This window comes from Gordionus sp. m RMFG-2023, chromosome 2 (genome assembly GCF_954871325.1).
Source record: "Gordionus sp. m RMFG-2023 chromosome 2, tfGorSpeb1-WG-v2, whole genome shotgun sequence".
In the NCBI taxonomy this organism is placed as follows: Eukaryota; Metazoa; Nematomorpha; class Gordioida; order Chordodea; family Parachordodidae; genus Gordionus; species Gordionus sp. m RMFG-2023.
In genome coordinates this window covers 16329933-16345522 of record NC_088776.1, presented here as the reverse complement: position 1 = coordinate 16345522, position 15590 = coordinate 16329933, and the positions used below count along the sequence as shown (strand labels likewise).

Sequence of the window (15590 nt, the reverse complement as noted above, 5' to 3'; positions counted from 1 at the left end):
ATTGTAAATAAGCTAACAAAAAATCAACTTTAGAAAAATATTTTGCACCTTTTAAACTAGCCAAAATTTCTTCAATTCGGTGCAATGGATATCTAACTTCAACAACCCACCTGTAGTTTTAACTTTCCATTATGTTTTTTTCACGGGAACTAATGGTGTAGCCCATTCACTATATTCCACCGGAATAATAATGCCATCTTTAACCCAACAATCCAATTCGTCTTCAATTTCCTTTTTACACTCAAAAGGAACTCGTCGACATGCTAAAAAAATGAGTGAAAATCCTTCTTTTAATTTCATATCCACTTTATAATCATTAAGACATCCCAAATTCTCTTCAAAAATTATACCATATTTTTCCATTAAAATAGATATATCTTCACACATTCTCTTCAATTTAATTACTTTTAAATAAACAATTTGATCTTCATTAATTTCAGTTTCATTTTTAAAATTATCCAAGTTAACCACTAATTTCTCGGAAATTTCACACATATCAGGATTAAAAGAAGGATTCACTTCCTTTTTTTACTAAATCCGATATTACTATTTCATGAATTTTATTTTAAACATTATCTACCATAATCTTGCATTTAGTATTTTTTAATATCAAATCACTATTTGTTGTAAAAATATTCCAATAGTTGTTCATGGGACCAATTTTAGTAATCCAATCCCAATCCATAATTGTTTCTACATCTTTTTCTACCACCCATAAGTCAATAAAAATTGTTAGTTCATTTAAAATCACTCCTAATTTCGTTTTACTCAAAACCAAAATTTCGGACCCATCAAATTGTTTAACACACATGTTTTCTTTCTCAAGTGTACCCTCGTGCCAATGTTTATAATAATTTGTTCTAGACATTATTGAAATGCTTGCCCCTGTGTCAAACAACATTTCTATATTTTGTCTATCAAATTTTATATTTACACGAGGACATGAACACTGATTAATTTCTCTTTCAATCATTAAAATTTTATTCATTTTAATCAACTGAAATATAATTATTATATTTGAATTACCATTCATATCATTAATATTCATGCCTAAATTTAACTCTGAATTTAATGGCCTCTGAATATCCATATTTTTTTTTAAAATATATCAGAATCATTTTTAACTACACTATATTTATTACAAATTTTATTATTAATATAGGATTTTTCAATTTTTATATGATTCTCTTTCAAATCATATAGTCATTGCAATCCACTCAAAGATTGAACACAATTCATAGCAACATGACCCATTTTCTCACACTTAAAACACATTCGGTCATTATCTATATTATTCACATCTTTTTCACTTAAATCTGAAATAATAAAATCTTTTTACGCACCACTGGATTTAGCAATACCGGTGGTCTCTTTGGAAAGCCATCCTTAAAATTTGCTTCTTTTACCATGCAATTTTTCTTTATATGACCTGTAAAACCACATCGATGACAAGTTATAATATTTTTATTATTAACTTTTACACTCACATTTTCATTGATTCTTCACACGTAAAACAATTTTTCCCTCCATGACTCCTTCGGCCACAAATATCGCAAACTTCAATAAAATTATGATTTTTATTTCGAATATCTATATCTTTAGAAATATTTTTTAACTTTCTCTAATATCTTTTATATCATTTGTAATAACAATCTTTTTCATTTATTTTAACATTGTTAGTAACATCATTATTTTTTACAACCTTAACAGGTTTATCAATCACAATTTCAGATATTTTCTCTTTAATTTCACTCATAAATGAATTTAAATTCTCTTTTATATCTTTTGACGTCATAATACTTTTTTTATTTTTTAATATTCAAATTTCTAAGTTCCAGTAAAAATTTAAACTATTTTTTAGATCTTCAGAAAATCTAACAATTTATCAGATGTCATAGGATCCAAATCCACAACTTTAGAATCATCTAACTTACTCCCTTTATTTGTAAAATATTTATTCTTAACTATCTTAATTAAATGCATAATAAATATCAATGAAATATATAAAATGAAAAAAATTAAAGCTGTAACCACACAATTGGTCACATCCAATTTATCAAAACTCGAATTAAATACTTTAACAAAATTATTCTTATAAATTTGCATTTTATTAAAATTAGGATTCCGATGATTACTAATGAAAAAATAAACCATGTTCTCATTTAATTATTTATAATCAAAATTTTATCATTAATAATAGACCACTGCGTTGTGTACAAAAAAATATTTAAGCAAAGAAAAATATATTTTTTTTTTATCCGGATTCGAATGATCTTTCAAATTTCTTCTTCAAATAAAAATGATCTTCTTTAGGAATCTCGTCCTATGAATTTGTTTCTCTTTATTTAAATATTTTTCCCAATTAGAATTTTGATCCTGGTACAATGTGCCCCACTTTACAAGAATCGTAAGAAATATCCTTTATAAGAATCGTAATAAATATTGTAAACGGCAAATTCGAATTTAGATCTTTATTAATCATTAATTTATAAAAATAATTTCAAATTCACAAAACGAAAATCAATATTTTTTAAAATTAAAATTTATATCTATTTATTTATATATGAATTTTCTCAAAACTTTACAAAAATTGAATAATGAATAATAAATCGGGAAAAAATTATTATATAATCCTTATTTTTTTCCCTTTTCATATAATAATAATAATCCTCCACCAATCAGATGTATACAATACATCTGATTGTCGTTTAACCAAAATAAATTGCGAATACATGTTTTTAATGCATAATATACTAGGACAGTTATCCCCTACTATAAGCCTAAAATAAAACTAAATTATATTTCAAAAAAACATTCTTGTTAATGAAAATGATAAAAATTAATTTCCAAAAAACTTTTGATATTTTCTCCCATGGTTAAAAAAATTATATTAACATTTAATCAAAAAAAAATAAGGATGAAGTCACCATGCAATTTCAAGGCCAAAATATAGCTAAGATGGGATGGTTTTGTCCTTGCAGCCCTATGCTAATAATTTCCCGATCCAGAGAGGACCAAAATTATATTTGCGTGCATAAAACGGAACATGTTAGACGTAATACCAACCCTTTGTGGAAACCATTTTCTATAACCGTTCAAAAGTTGTGCAACGCCGACTTCTTGCGGTTTTACACATATAATAAATTAAAAATTATGGTCCTTATTTTAAAAAGTTTTTATTTTCATATTTAGACTGTTTAAAAGGACATTCTATATAACCTGAACCTGATCATAATTTACTTATATATTTATTTTAAAAAAACCAAAATTTTTTTTTAAAAAAATACACGCATTCGCCGATTTTTTTTATAGCTGTCTAGAACCCATGATAATAAATTTAAATTGTACTAATTAACTAATCGAAAAATAACATGATGGATAGTAAACATTCATTCACTTCTGATATTTTCGATCTTCCTTTGAAACCATTTATAAAATATGAATAACATTATTTTGAATGACCATGTTTTAAAAAATCGGGTCCAAGCCGGATTACAAACCCGAATTCCTTTAATAAGCTCAGGCCGGGCTTATAAATATGCATCTGCGGATATTCGATTATATATTATATACTGTTTATTAAATTTTAAACATTCTTATTTTTTTTTTCAAATCAGGACCCTCAAATTTGATTGTTATAATTGGAACTCTGACGAAAGGTATTTCCTAATTTAGGGAAAAGAAAAAAAAATTGTTTTACAAAGCACGTTCTTAGTATTTTATATTTTATAGCAGGAAAAATTTTATAGGATCCTTCATGACCAATCTGGAAGAACTCAGTCATTCTGTCCAAGATAATAAAAATTTTGAGGTTTATACATTTAGATGGCAAATATATATTTTTTTTTTTCAATTTTATAAGGTAAACTGGATTTTGATACTATATCCTTTAAAGCAGAGACCCGGAGTCTTCAGGGACATGCCATATTTTAGTGAAGCACGGGAAGGGTGTGGGATCATGATAATCGGAAATAACAATTCGGCTTTTTGAACGCCTCGAATATTAAAATCTGAAAGTAAACCTATCTAATTTAACCTTAAATGAACTGAGATCGAGCTTATCAAAAAAATGTACTTACGGGTCCCTGCTTTAAAGTTGTCGAAATTTACTTTAATATCTTTCTTAAAAAAATTGATATTTTATATTTTTAATCAGTCTGATTTTATCAATCATAGATAATAAATTCGCAAAGGAAAAAATCGTCGGCTGTCAACGCTGGAACAGTTTTAAAAAAAATCTATTAATAGAATATATTTTTTTTTATATAGGTCAGTTTGATTTTATATAGCATGCGGAAGATTCATACTTTTTTAGAATTCATTAAAGCGGGGTAAATTTAATTATGCCTTTGCCTTTATTTGTTTATTGACTATGTGAAATATCAAAAAATTTGATTTGCAAACTTTTGAAACTTTATCGAAAAAAGAAAAATAAGTTTTTTTTATAATAAAAATAAAAATATGTCCAAAAATTTAACATACTATTTTTTTTTAAACTTTTCGAATTTTTTATAAGAGGTTTTAGACATAGCCTTATATAAATAAATTTTAGGGATTTTTTTATTTTAGGCTGTGACCTAAATATATTAAAAAACTACAAAATTTGTAAATTTTCTTAAATTAATAAAATTATAAAATATGGCTAAAATCTTCCATTATAATTTTTTAAATTATAACTTTCAAGTTGAGCTACTTATAAATCTATACAGTCTTAATTTTTGTAAATAAATGTAAGCATTTATAAAGGTTAAACAACTTATAAATCTTTACAGCCTTGATTTTCTTGTAATGAATAAGAATTTATAGTGAAAATAGCTAATTAAAAGTTGAAAAAGCCTGTAATAATTATTTTAAGAACTCAAATTTAAAAATATAGCTTTAGTTATAAATAACAACTATTATAAAGAAAGATAATATAATTATTTTTACACTATAAAATATATATCATGAGTTATATAAAATTGTAAAAAAAACATTATAAATTACAAAAATATTGATAATTTTCATTTACAAAAATGATGATAAATTTGAACCAATATCTATATTCGAACTACTATTTTAATCATTTACACCATATTAAAACATAAATTTTATATAAAATAATATCCTAGATGGAATTTTCAGATTTCTAAATGTTATAATATTTGGTTCTGTAATTGAAAACATGCCACAGAATATTTGGTATTATCATCTAAATTTTCCTTTAACCAAACATATTGTTCAACAAATTGAAGATCCTTGCCTTTTATAATAAGAACACCATAACCTTTTTTTAAAGTAGTTATATATATTATGTATATAATTTTTGTTGGGTGAGATCATATAATAATTTGGCTTTTACAGCTGCAATTTTCTTCTTTACCTGAACATAATTTAGGTTATATACGTTTCTAACCCCCCCCCCCCATATTATCTTACTTGCCTGAATCTCTGAATTTAAATTTTTACTCCATATGTTTCTATGCACTATTACATTTTCCATGTAATTATATTATAAATGGATAAATTCTTTGGTCAGTAAATTTATAAAATGGGCAGTGTTATTTAATATATCAAAGTCAGGAACAACTTATTCATATTAAGTAATTCAGAGGCTTTATTAAAATAAATTGGTAGATTACATACTGACAAAAAGATCTTCCAAGCCTCAAAATTTATAATTTCTACCAATTATTTTATACTTCCCATTATTATCAATCAGGGTTTTGAAAAGCATAACGGTTCGGTTTGTTCCGGTTTTTAGTTTAAAATTTTATAAAGGTTTTGTTCCATTTCGGTTTTTAAAAAAAAATCATATCGGTTCGGTTCGGTTTATAATTTATAACGGTTCATTTCGGTTTGTTCCGGTTTTTATAAATTTGATTTAAAAAAATTTTTATCATTAACCATGTATATGTATATATTAATTTTAGAGAAAAATCTTTTCAATTTCTAATTTAATTTAACCATGATAATCAAATAGATATTTTTATTATTTCATAAATAAATAAGATAAAAACAAACATGTGTAAATATAATGATGAATAAAATAACACATAAATATAATAAAAGGTATACTATTTATGTTTAAAAAGAGAATTAGAACGGATTACTAAAAAAAATTTTCTAATATTTCAGGATTTAATTTAGTTCTCTGCGCAGAAAGTATAAACTTAAGGCTAGAAAATGCTCTTTCTACGGATACCTGCATAGCTGGAACTGCTAGCACATTTATAGCTAACTTATAAAGTTCTGGCATACTATTCTTTTCATTTTCCCAATTATTCAAAAGATTAGTATCTTTTTCTAATCTCTCTATATTATCAAATGACCGAATTATATATTCTATTTCTATACATTTATTATAATTTTCTATACCCTGAGAATTATTCTTATTAAGACTTTTATGCGACTTTAATAAATTTTCAAAATCATCATCTAAATTATCTTTTGAATGCGAACACGTAGGCATAGTATTTAGAATTTCAATATTCTGATTATTTAGACTTTGTAACAAGTTCCAAGTTTTACAAAGATGTTTTCTGGCGAACTCTCTTTCTTCAAATGTTAAAAATATTATTTTAATAATAAATAATTTATAATGACTTAAATGAATATTAGAATTCTGAATTTAAAAAAACAATATGATTATAAATAAAAAATTATCATATCATTAAAATATTGCTGACCATTTTATTTATTGTCATTTAAATTCTATGATCCAAGTTTTTATAATGAGATAAAAAATAAACCATATAATATAAAAATGAATGTAAAAAGTACTTGATTTCTATTAGATGTTAGTTATTAATAGTAGATTTATTTAATTTTTTCCTAAATTATTAGCAAGTATTATTATAAAAGCTTATTAATAACTTATATATATAAACTTGTTAATTTAGCCAAGAATAATTATGGTGATTTTAAGATATATTATCTAATTAACAGATAATTAGCCTAATCTCTAATAAAATAAGTATTTAAAGAAAAAAACATAAACTTGGTATTAATTGATATATAATGTTGATAATATAAAAATATTTAATTTAAAAGAAATCACCAATTTAAAAACTTCCCCCAAGGAAAATTAAATTTAAAATTTAGATTAATAATTTAAAATTAATTATTTTTTAAAACCGTTTTGAACCGGTTTAAAATATTTATAACGGTTCGGTTCGCTCTTTTTATATTTTCTTTATAACGGTTCGGTTAAGGTTACGGTTTAGAAAATCATAACGGTTCATTCCGGTTTGGCGGTTCAGTTCGGTTCGAAACCCTGATCAATATAACTACCCATTTCTTATTATAATTTAAAATATAAATCAATATTACTTTTTTTCGTAAGAATTTCACAGGTTTATAAATTTTAACTAGATTTTATTTATTTTTATTATTTTAAAAAAATAATAAATTTTTGTAAATTCGAAAAAATTATTTAGACCACTATTATATTTTTATATTAAAAATAGCTTATGTTATTTTTTCATTAAAATTAATGAATTTATTTAATTATATTTTTGATATTTAGGTCGCAGCCTTAATAAATTACAAATATAGATTTAAATAAAATTTGCTGAACATTAGAATTCTCTTAGCATACTTAAATCGAGGGATCTTTGTTACTCCGCTTGATCTTGATCAAAAAATTACATTATGATATAATTTTGTTAAGGTGTCATAATTATCAAAATATAAATTTCGTAATTGTAAAGAAAAAAAAGAGTTAAACTATTTTTTATAATAAAATAGTGGCCTAAATCATTTTTCGTTTATTAATTTTTTTAAAATTCGGATATTATAAAAATTTAATAAATTTTAGCGTAAAGTTTATAAAATTATGAATAATAAGAAATGGTAAGTACTTAATTTATATGAGAAGTATGAAATTTAATTTGATAGGAATTATTAATTTCAAAATTTACAAAACTTTGAAAATTTTTTAATGAAAGATTTTGGACATGTTGTTTGAGATTTTATAAAATACATTTAGGACATAGACTGAAAAGTAAAATTTTAAAAAATCCATTTAATTTATATACAAATTTTTATTTTCAACATAATGAAATCGAACCAAGGACACAAATACATTGCACATTCGCTATAGATTTTACTTCCAGTAACGGTGACCCACAAAATGTCAATTCCCTCCATCATATACAAACTGACAAAAATTTGCTTAATCAATACGAACTAGCTATAACATCGGTTGGAGATATTATTCAAGATTATGATAGGTTATATGTCATTTGTTTTATTTTTTTTAGTTTATAGTTCTCCGAAACATAATGCTTTGACTAGTTATTAATTACATTATATTTTATGTTATCTTTGGAATTTTGAAAAATATTGTAATATAAATTAATGAATGGGTGGATACAATGTTGCAGTAGTATATTTAAGCTACAAACTAGGAGGACTGCTAACAAGATAAATATGAAAATTAAGATTTTATATTAAATCTGAAAAAGATGAAGGGGGGGGGGGTGATGTTTAAACCGATATAATAAAATACATTAATATTTCTAGGGTAAAAGGCTCGGAATAGAATTAAGTTGTAAACAAAACGAACTATAAAAATAATCAGAATTATTTTTGAAACTTTGATAAATGCATATCTCGTACTCAAGTATAATTATATATTTTATTTACAAAATCTAATTATCCTCAGCGACAAATTATTTCCTGTCTTGGGATTTGGAGCTAGATTTCCTCTAACAGGCATGGTTTCGCATGAATTTTTTGTGGTTAGTTTGATTTTATACAAATTTTAGAAATTTATAGTGAATACAAATTGAGTGTTTTTGTTTTGCGTTATGGGGTGTACCGATACTGAAGGCCGATCCAGGTTCGATATTCCGAATATTAAATTGATATCTGCCAATTACCGATCCGATATCATATCTAATTTTGTAATCTGTAAAGATGCCAATGTTTTAATGATTAATATACTTTTTATTAGTATAACATTTATATAAGAACTATACCAGAACATATGTCATTTAAATATATTATAATGATCAATTATAGTTTATATTCAATTCCAATTCTAAAAGTATATAAAATATTTTTATTGATAAATCACTTATTTATATAAGTAATAACATTAATCTATTTACATAATAAGTAATAAATAAATATGTTATGAAATTTGAAATAAATATTTAAAATTAATATATCGAAGATTTCATTTTAGAAATACCAAAATTTTCAATTTATCAGAAGTCAGCCTGCATATTTATTTATAATATACATAAACATATTCCAAATAATAATAAATAAAAAGCAAAAGATTATTTTAAAATAAATTATCACACTTTTATACAGAATGCGAAATAAAATAACAATATGGCAGAATGTTTAGTAATTAATTATTAAAAATATAAACATAAAAATGGATTTTGATTTTATTTATAAAAATTAGTGTTGTTCCTTTTATTTTTGACGAACTTTGAACGTGAACGCGTTGCCTTTTTATGACGAACGCGTTCGAATTTAACGTTCGTTCAATTTTAAAAATATTTTTATTTATTTGAAAAATTTAATATTTCCAAAATTTTTTAAAAAATGTATTATTTATATTTTTTAATCGGCTGTGTATTTCCTTTTCACATTTCAATTTTTTTAACACATAGTTTATTAATTTGAATATTATTTTTTATATTTTAATTTAATAGATTAGCATAAGCATGGATATTATTATTTAATCCTCATCATCTGATTCTGAAAATCCAAAATCAGATGAATTATCATTACTATGGCCAAATATGATAAGTGTTTTACATTAACATCCTATATTGAAGGAACTAATCCAATGCTTACCAAGTGTAAAATGTGGCCAAAAAGTATTGTATCAAAATCTTCAGGTTCCAAATTAAAACGACATTTGATTTTAATATTAATTATTTGATTTTATATGATATAACTAAGTTAAATCATTAAATTTGAAGAAATAATGCATTTGGGATATTTGACCCCAATAATAACGATAGTTATTTTAAAATTAAAAAAATTAGTGGCCTCAAATATGGTCAACCATTGATAGACGCCGTATTAAATGGGATTAATAAAAGATATTAAACCTATCACTCTTTAATTACATATATTTTATTTTTTTAAAAGATTTGAAAATATATATAAGGATCAATATGTTTTTCTGCAATTATACATCCAGCATTCAAACTTCAATGGCCTGGATAAAACTTCCACAGAACAAACCTATTAAAAATAAACTTATAGCGTTATTTAAAAAAATGGAGGAGGATAACTTATCTCAATTTTTTGCAAATAACAAAATAATATGTTTTTAATTAATTCTTCACGTTAAAAGAGCTGTTTATTAAGTATAATACCGCAATCCCCTCATCTGCCCCTGAGCGCGTTTTAGTATAGCTAATGCCGTATTAACTGCCAAGTGTTCCTGTCTATTAGATAAATATTTTGAAAACAATTGTTATTAAAATTTAATAAGAAAATTTTTTTATAAATAAAACTATATTATTTTTTAACATAGCTAAAATATATTGTATTAAAGAATATAAGTTTATTTATATTCAATTAAATTTTAAAAAAAATTATCATAAAATTTTGAACGGTTTTATGAACGTGAACGCATTCGTGAACGAGAACGCGTTCGATTTTTGTCATTGAACGTTGAACGCGTTCGATTTTTTAGAAATGTTTACAGCACTAATAAAAATAAATGGTTTTTTAGGGTTAGCTATAAGTCGAAAGGCTGCATGATACGAAAGGCTAAAAAATAACAAAGAAAATGATTAATGAGAATTTTGATTGATTTATTGCTTTCTTTACGAGAAAAATATTATAATAACTACATTATGAATGCTAAAAAATTGGAAATTTTAATATCTTTTCAATTTTTTTATTATTTTTTGTAATGCGGTTTAAATTTAATTTAATTATATTAATTTCGAAATTAAATTTTTGATTAAATTATATTTCGTTATGAATACAATCTAAGCGTATTTAGATAGAGAATTTAATTCTGAGTTCAATGATATAAAAATTTTTGAAATTACGTTTAAAATCTTAGCCTTTTTCCTTTGAATATTTTCGCGACAAAAAAAATATTTTTCAAAAAAAATTTACCAATTTGTTAATTAATTCGTAATCCAGTACTTACAATATCTTTATACTTAAAATCAATTTAGTTTTGAAAAAAAACTTAAAAATTCAAAAATTTCATTTTTTAAAATTATTCATAACGAAATATAATTTAATCAAAAATTTAATTTTGAAATTAAATTAAATTAAAACCGCAAATTATTACAAAGAATTAATAAAAAAATTGAAAAGATCTTAAAATTTCCAATTTTATAATATACAGTGTAGTTATGATTTAATGAAACATATTGATGATTAAATTCAAACCCATTCCATTCATATAAAATTATAATATTTGCAAAAATAATTAAAATATAGACAAAGCATTATTGAAATTTCTTTTATTATTCCTTTTGTTATTTTAATTATTTTTGCAAATATAATTTTATATGAATGGGTTTATTTAATCGTCAATATGTTTCATTAAATCATCACAACACTGTATTATAACGTAATGTTATTATAATATTTTTTTCGTAAAGAAAGCAATAAATCAATCAAAATTCTCATTAATCCTTTTCTTTGTTATTTTTTATTTTCAATATTATTTTTTAGCCTTTCGTATCATGTAGCCTTTATACTTATAGACCTTGTTTTTTAGATATGACTTTTTTCAAAAATTTATAACATTTTATTTTTGTTAAAAACGCCATTTTTTATCGGATCGAGTCGGGAAATTTTATAATTTTGGCCAATAACTGATTAAAATGGGTGAAATATCGGCTCGACCCGATCTGATAAAAAATATCGGTACTTTCCTAATTTAAAATAATATATTTAAATGATAATGAGCAAATTTGTAAAAAAAAAATTTCGTTAAAAATAACGAAAATTAGTTTATGTTTATTGCATAATAAAAAATAACATTTCAATTTAAACAACATAGTGCTTGATAGAAAACCACAAAGCTAAACATTTCTGTCCAATTTTTAAGCACTATTAAATTAGATACTTCATGATTTATTTAGAAAAAAATCTTACATAAAAAGTTATAATATACTATAAAGAGTAAAAAATATTTATATCAACAGAATATGAAAACTGATAACCCTTATTGCGAAGGAATACCTGGAGTGTTAGATGCCTACCGAAATTGCTTGCGTCAGATACAATTGTATGGACCAACTAATTTTGCACCTGTTATCAAACACGTGACTAAGTTTAAATAATCAAACCATAAATTCATATCAATGCTTGAAAAATAATTTTTTGAAGTAAGATTTTTCAAATTTTACAGAAAAATGCCAACATTTTTTTTATTTAATAAAATTTCCATGAATAAAATATACTTTTCAAGATTAAATAAAATATTAAAAAAAAATTTGAATATCAATTGGTATCTTATCTTTCATAAGTGATTTAAAATAAATTTTTATTTGGCACCAATGAACAATCATTTTTTAAATTCGATAATCTATCTTGAGAATGGTATAGGTGCAGCTTGAAATTTATAAAAATATGTTCAAATGGTATAATTTATTTATACTTGTTTTTCTTCTTCTAAATCTTCAGATTCGCTTCCTCTTACAGAGATGGATCAAATTATTTTATTTTGCTCATTATAACCGACGGTATTATCAGTGATATGCCTATGACGAAAGAAGCCTTAGTTAACGTATATACATTTTTTTCCGACAAGTTTTCTTCTTCTCCCTTAATGCATTAAAGTGGTATTTTAATTGAGGCTAAATAGGGTTAGCTAATAAATATAAATTTGATTAAAATAGGTGATTTAGATTAATATTTTTAATACTATTTTATTTACTAAATTTGATCAAAATACTTAATATAGAGAAAGAAAAAAAAGACTGATTAGTCATTTAATTTTTTTAAAATCATAGATAATAAATTACTTGATTTATTTTAATTTATGACGCAATTATAGATCTGCAGTGCTTGGGCCGGACATTATCTGAATTTTTTTTATTGGACCGGGTTAGGAAAAAAAAATTGACTGGGTCAGACCAATTTCAAAAAAAAATATTTTGTATATATATATAAGATGGATTCTGATATCTCATGGGAATAAGATAATCCATAAAGTATAATGTTTTTAATACCACCCCCCCCCCTCCCCCAATTATAAATAGTTTATTTTGTTCAACAATATATATTTTGGTTTAGACCTTGTATTTTAAAATAAAATTAGCCCGCGCTGGGCCAGGCAAAAATTTTTTGGAGCCTTTATAAAACAAATTCCCACCGGACCGGGCTTGAGATTTTTGTCATTCATAGACCTCTGATTCTTATCTCATCATTTAATATTCAAAATTTTAAATATAATACCCAAACTAATATTAAATTAAACATTTTTCTTTTAATTATTTTATTATATTGTTAATCTTAATGTAACGTTATTAGTAATCCTTATGAGAAAATATTGGCTTGGAAAATTAGAAAATAACATTTTAATACTTATGATAAAATATTAGCTTGTAAAATTAAAAAATAACATTTTAATAATAGATTAACAAACACAAGCATTATTTATTTCCACGACATTGGTATTTAAATTTATTTGTTTAGAAGAAATCTACATTTCCTACGATTTAAGTTTATTTAGAATGCTTTCCAAATGATAAAATACTCTTTCTAAGGAAACTATGATGAAGATGTTGTAAATAATTGTTTTACTATTTTTATCCTGAATTAAATAATCCTGCGCTAGCTACCATTCAGTTATTTACCTTAATTATTATCTCATCTAAAACATATTTTATTAAATGAGTCAGATCTAGCTTAGAATTTTAGAAAGAAAGATAAGGATTGGTGTCAAGGTATAAAGTTGTCCACTTTTAATTTCCACTTTGGTCTCATTGACTATTACATCAGAAACATATTTCTTATTAAGAAGATAGGTAAATGTTCTGGTGAAAATATTGTAAAAAAGATGCTTATGCTTATTTTATTTGTGAAATAATTTGTTATTGATCCCTCAGATAAAAATTCCCTCGTTTTATTGGTTTCGGTATATTAATTTTTTTTTAAACTAACTTCTAAATAGAAAGTGTGAAGGTTCTTTATTAATTTTGGATACACTAAACAATTAAAGCAAAAACTCAAAGATTTTTTAAAATGACGGGTGTTAATGAATGATCAATTATTCACTTGGGCTTACTTTAAATTCGCCCAATGCACAAGGGGCATTCAATTTGGAAATAACATTACCTATAATAAAATAAGAAAACCACCATCGTTTTACTATATTTTATTCAATAGTAAAAAAAATAAGTTTTTTTAATTTGGTTTAGCAGCTTTACTTGAATCAGAGAATTTCACAAAAATATTCAATTAACAAAAAAAATATGAGACCTTCTTTTCCATAAAAATGCAAATATTGATTAGTTAAAAATAATTTTAAACGTTTTTTAACATTGTCGAATTGGAGTCCATTATAAAGGCTTTGCAATATGTATTTTTTGACTAGGTCCCTTGAAGCAATAACCCTTTACTTACAAGGTAGTATATACTGAGGTAAATAATTTCTTTAATAGTAATATGATAATCATTCTAAATCAATTTTCATTAAAATAATATTATAGTATATGATTAAAATCGCGATTTAAATTTATAAAATCGATTTTTTTTAAAAAAAAATCACGAAATGCGTTAATTCGAATGCCAAATTTAGTAAAAATTTTTCATTATCTATATATTAATTTTTAAAAAATAATTAATTATACTTACATAAGGCATCTAATCTTCCCATCTCTGTAATAATCGTGGGTGTGGGGGATGCAGATTTTACAGGTTTATTATAAACATTATATTTGTTAATTATAATTAATATATTATATTGTTTTGTTATATGATTAATTTGCAATATCATTGTTTACTTTGATAATATTAAAATTTCCATCTTAGAAATTTATTATCTCGTCTGCTACGTTTCTCTTTATTTTTTCGTATTTGATATATTTTTATGTCATTATCTATTATGACTTCTTAAGTGAATTTCCCATATCAGCACATATTTAGGGTAAGCGGAATATAATTCCCCGAAATTCCACAGAAAATAAATCTCTGGAAAAAAAATCCCCGGAAAAAATTTCCCCACTATATATTGAATTGCTAATGCATTGCTAAACTGCATTGCTAAAAAGCAATCAATCAAAATTTTATTATGTATATTTTATTAATGATAATTTTTTATCTTTTTTTAAAATATACTTAAATTATTTTTTTATTATAAATGAAGAATACTGATTAAATATCATATAGTATATAATTATATTTTTCTTTAATATTATTAGTAAGAAATTTATTTTTCTAGCTTATTAAAACAAAAGTACATTTTATTCAATTTTAAAAATTAACAAATATATATCCGTAAGAGGGCGTTATATGTTTTAATATGTATCATTTTAGGAAACCGGGATGATGATTGGATAGCACTTTTTTTATATTTGGGTATATATACATATGAAAAACCTAAAAATTAAAAAAATTTTTTAGGTTTCTTTGATGTTTAATTTATGAGTAGGTTTAGA

The 15590-nt window shown here is 23.6% G+C and overlaps 1 protein-coding gene across 6 annotated transcripts in view; it reads left to right on the top strand.

Moving 5' to 3' along the window:
- Nucleotides 1-15590, top strand: part of LOC135923285 (copine-8-like) — a 53576-nt gene that overhangs the window by 34054 nt on the left and 3932 nt on the right. For 5 of the 6 annotated variants that reach the window (XM_065457953.1, XM_065457955.1, XM_065457952.1 and 2 more), the window contains 10 exons: nucleotides 2917-3125; nucleotides 3618-3659; nucleotides 3733-3811; nucleotides 4177-4224; nucleotides 4270-4331; nucleotides 8055-8213; nucleotides 8648-8723; nucleotides 12132-12259; nucleotides 12613-12715; nucleotides 14793-14850. In XM_065457953.1, the coding sequence (XP_065314025.1) occupies nucleotides 2917-3125; nucleotides 3618-3659; nucleotides 3733-3811; nucleotides 4177-4224; nucleotides 4270-4331; nucleotides 8055-8213; nucleotides 8648-8723; nucleotides 12132-12259; nucleotides 12613-12715; nucleotides 14793-14850 (964 nt within the window). The remainder of the gene's footprint in view (nucleotides 1-2916; nucleotides 3126-3617; nucleotides 3660-3732; nucleotides 3812-4176; nucleotides 4225-4269; nucleotides 4332-8054; nucleotides 8214-8647; nucleotides 8724-12131; nucleotides 12260-12612; nucleotides 12716-14792; nucleotides 14851-15590) is intronic. The other variant, XM_065457956.1, reaches the window with a different exon arrangement.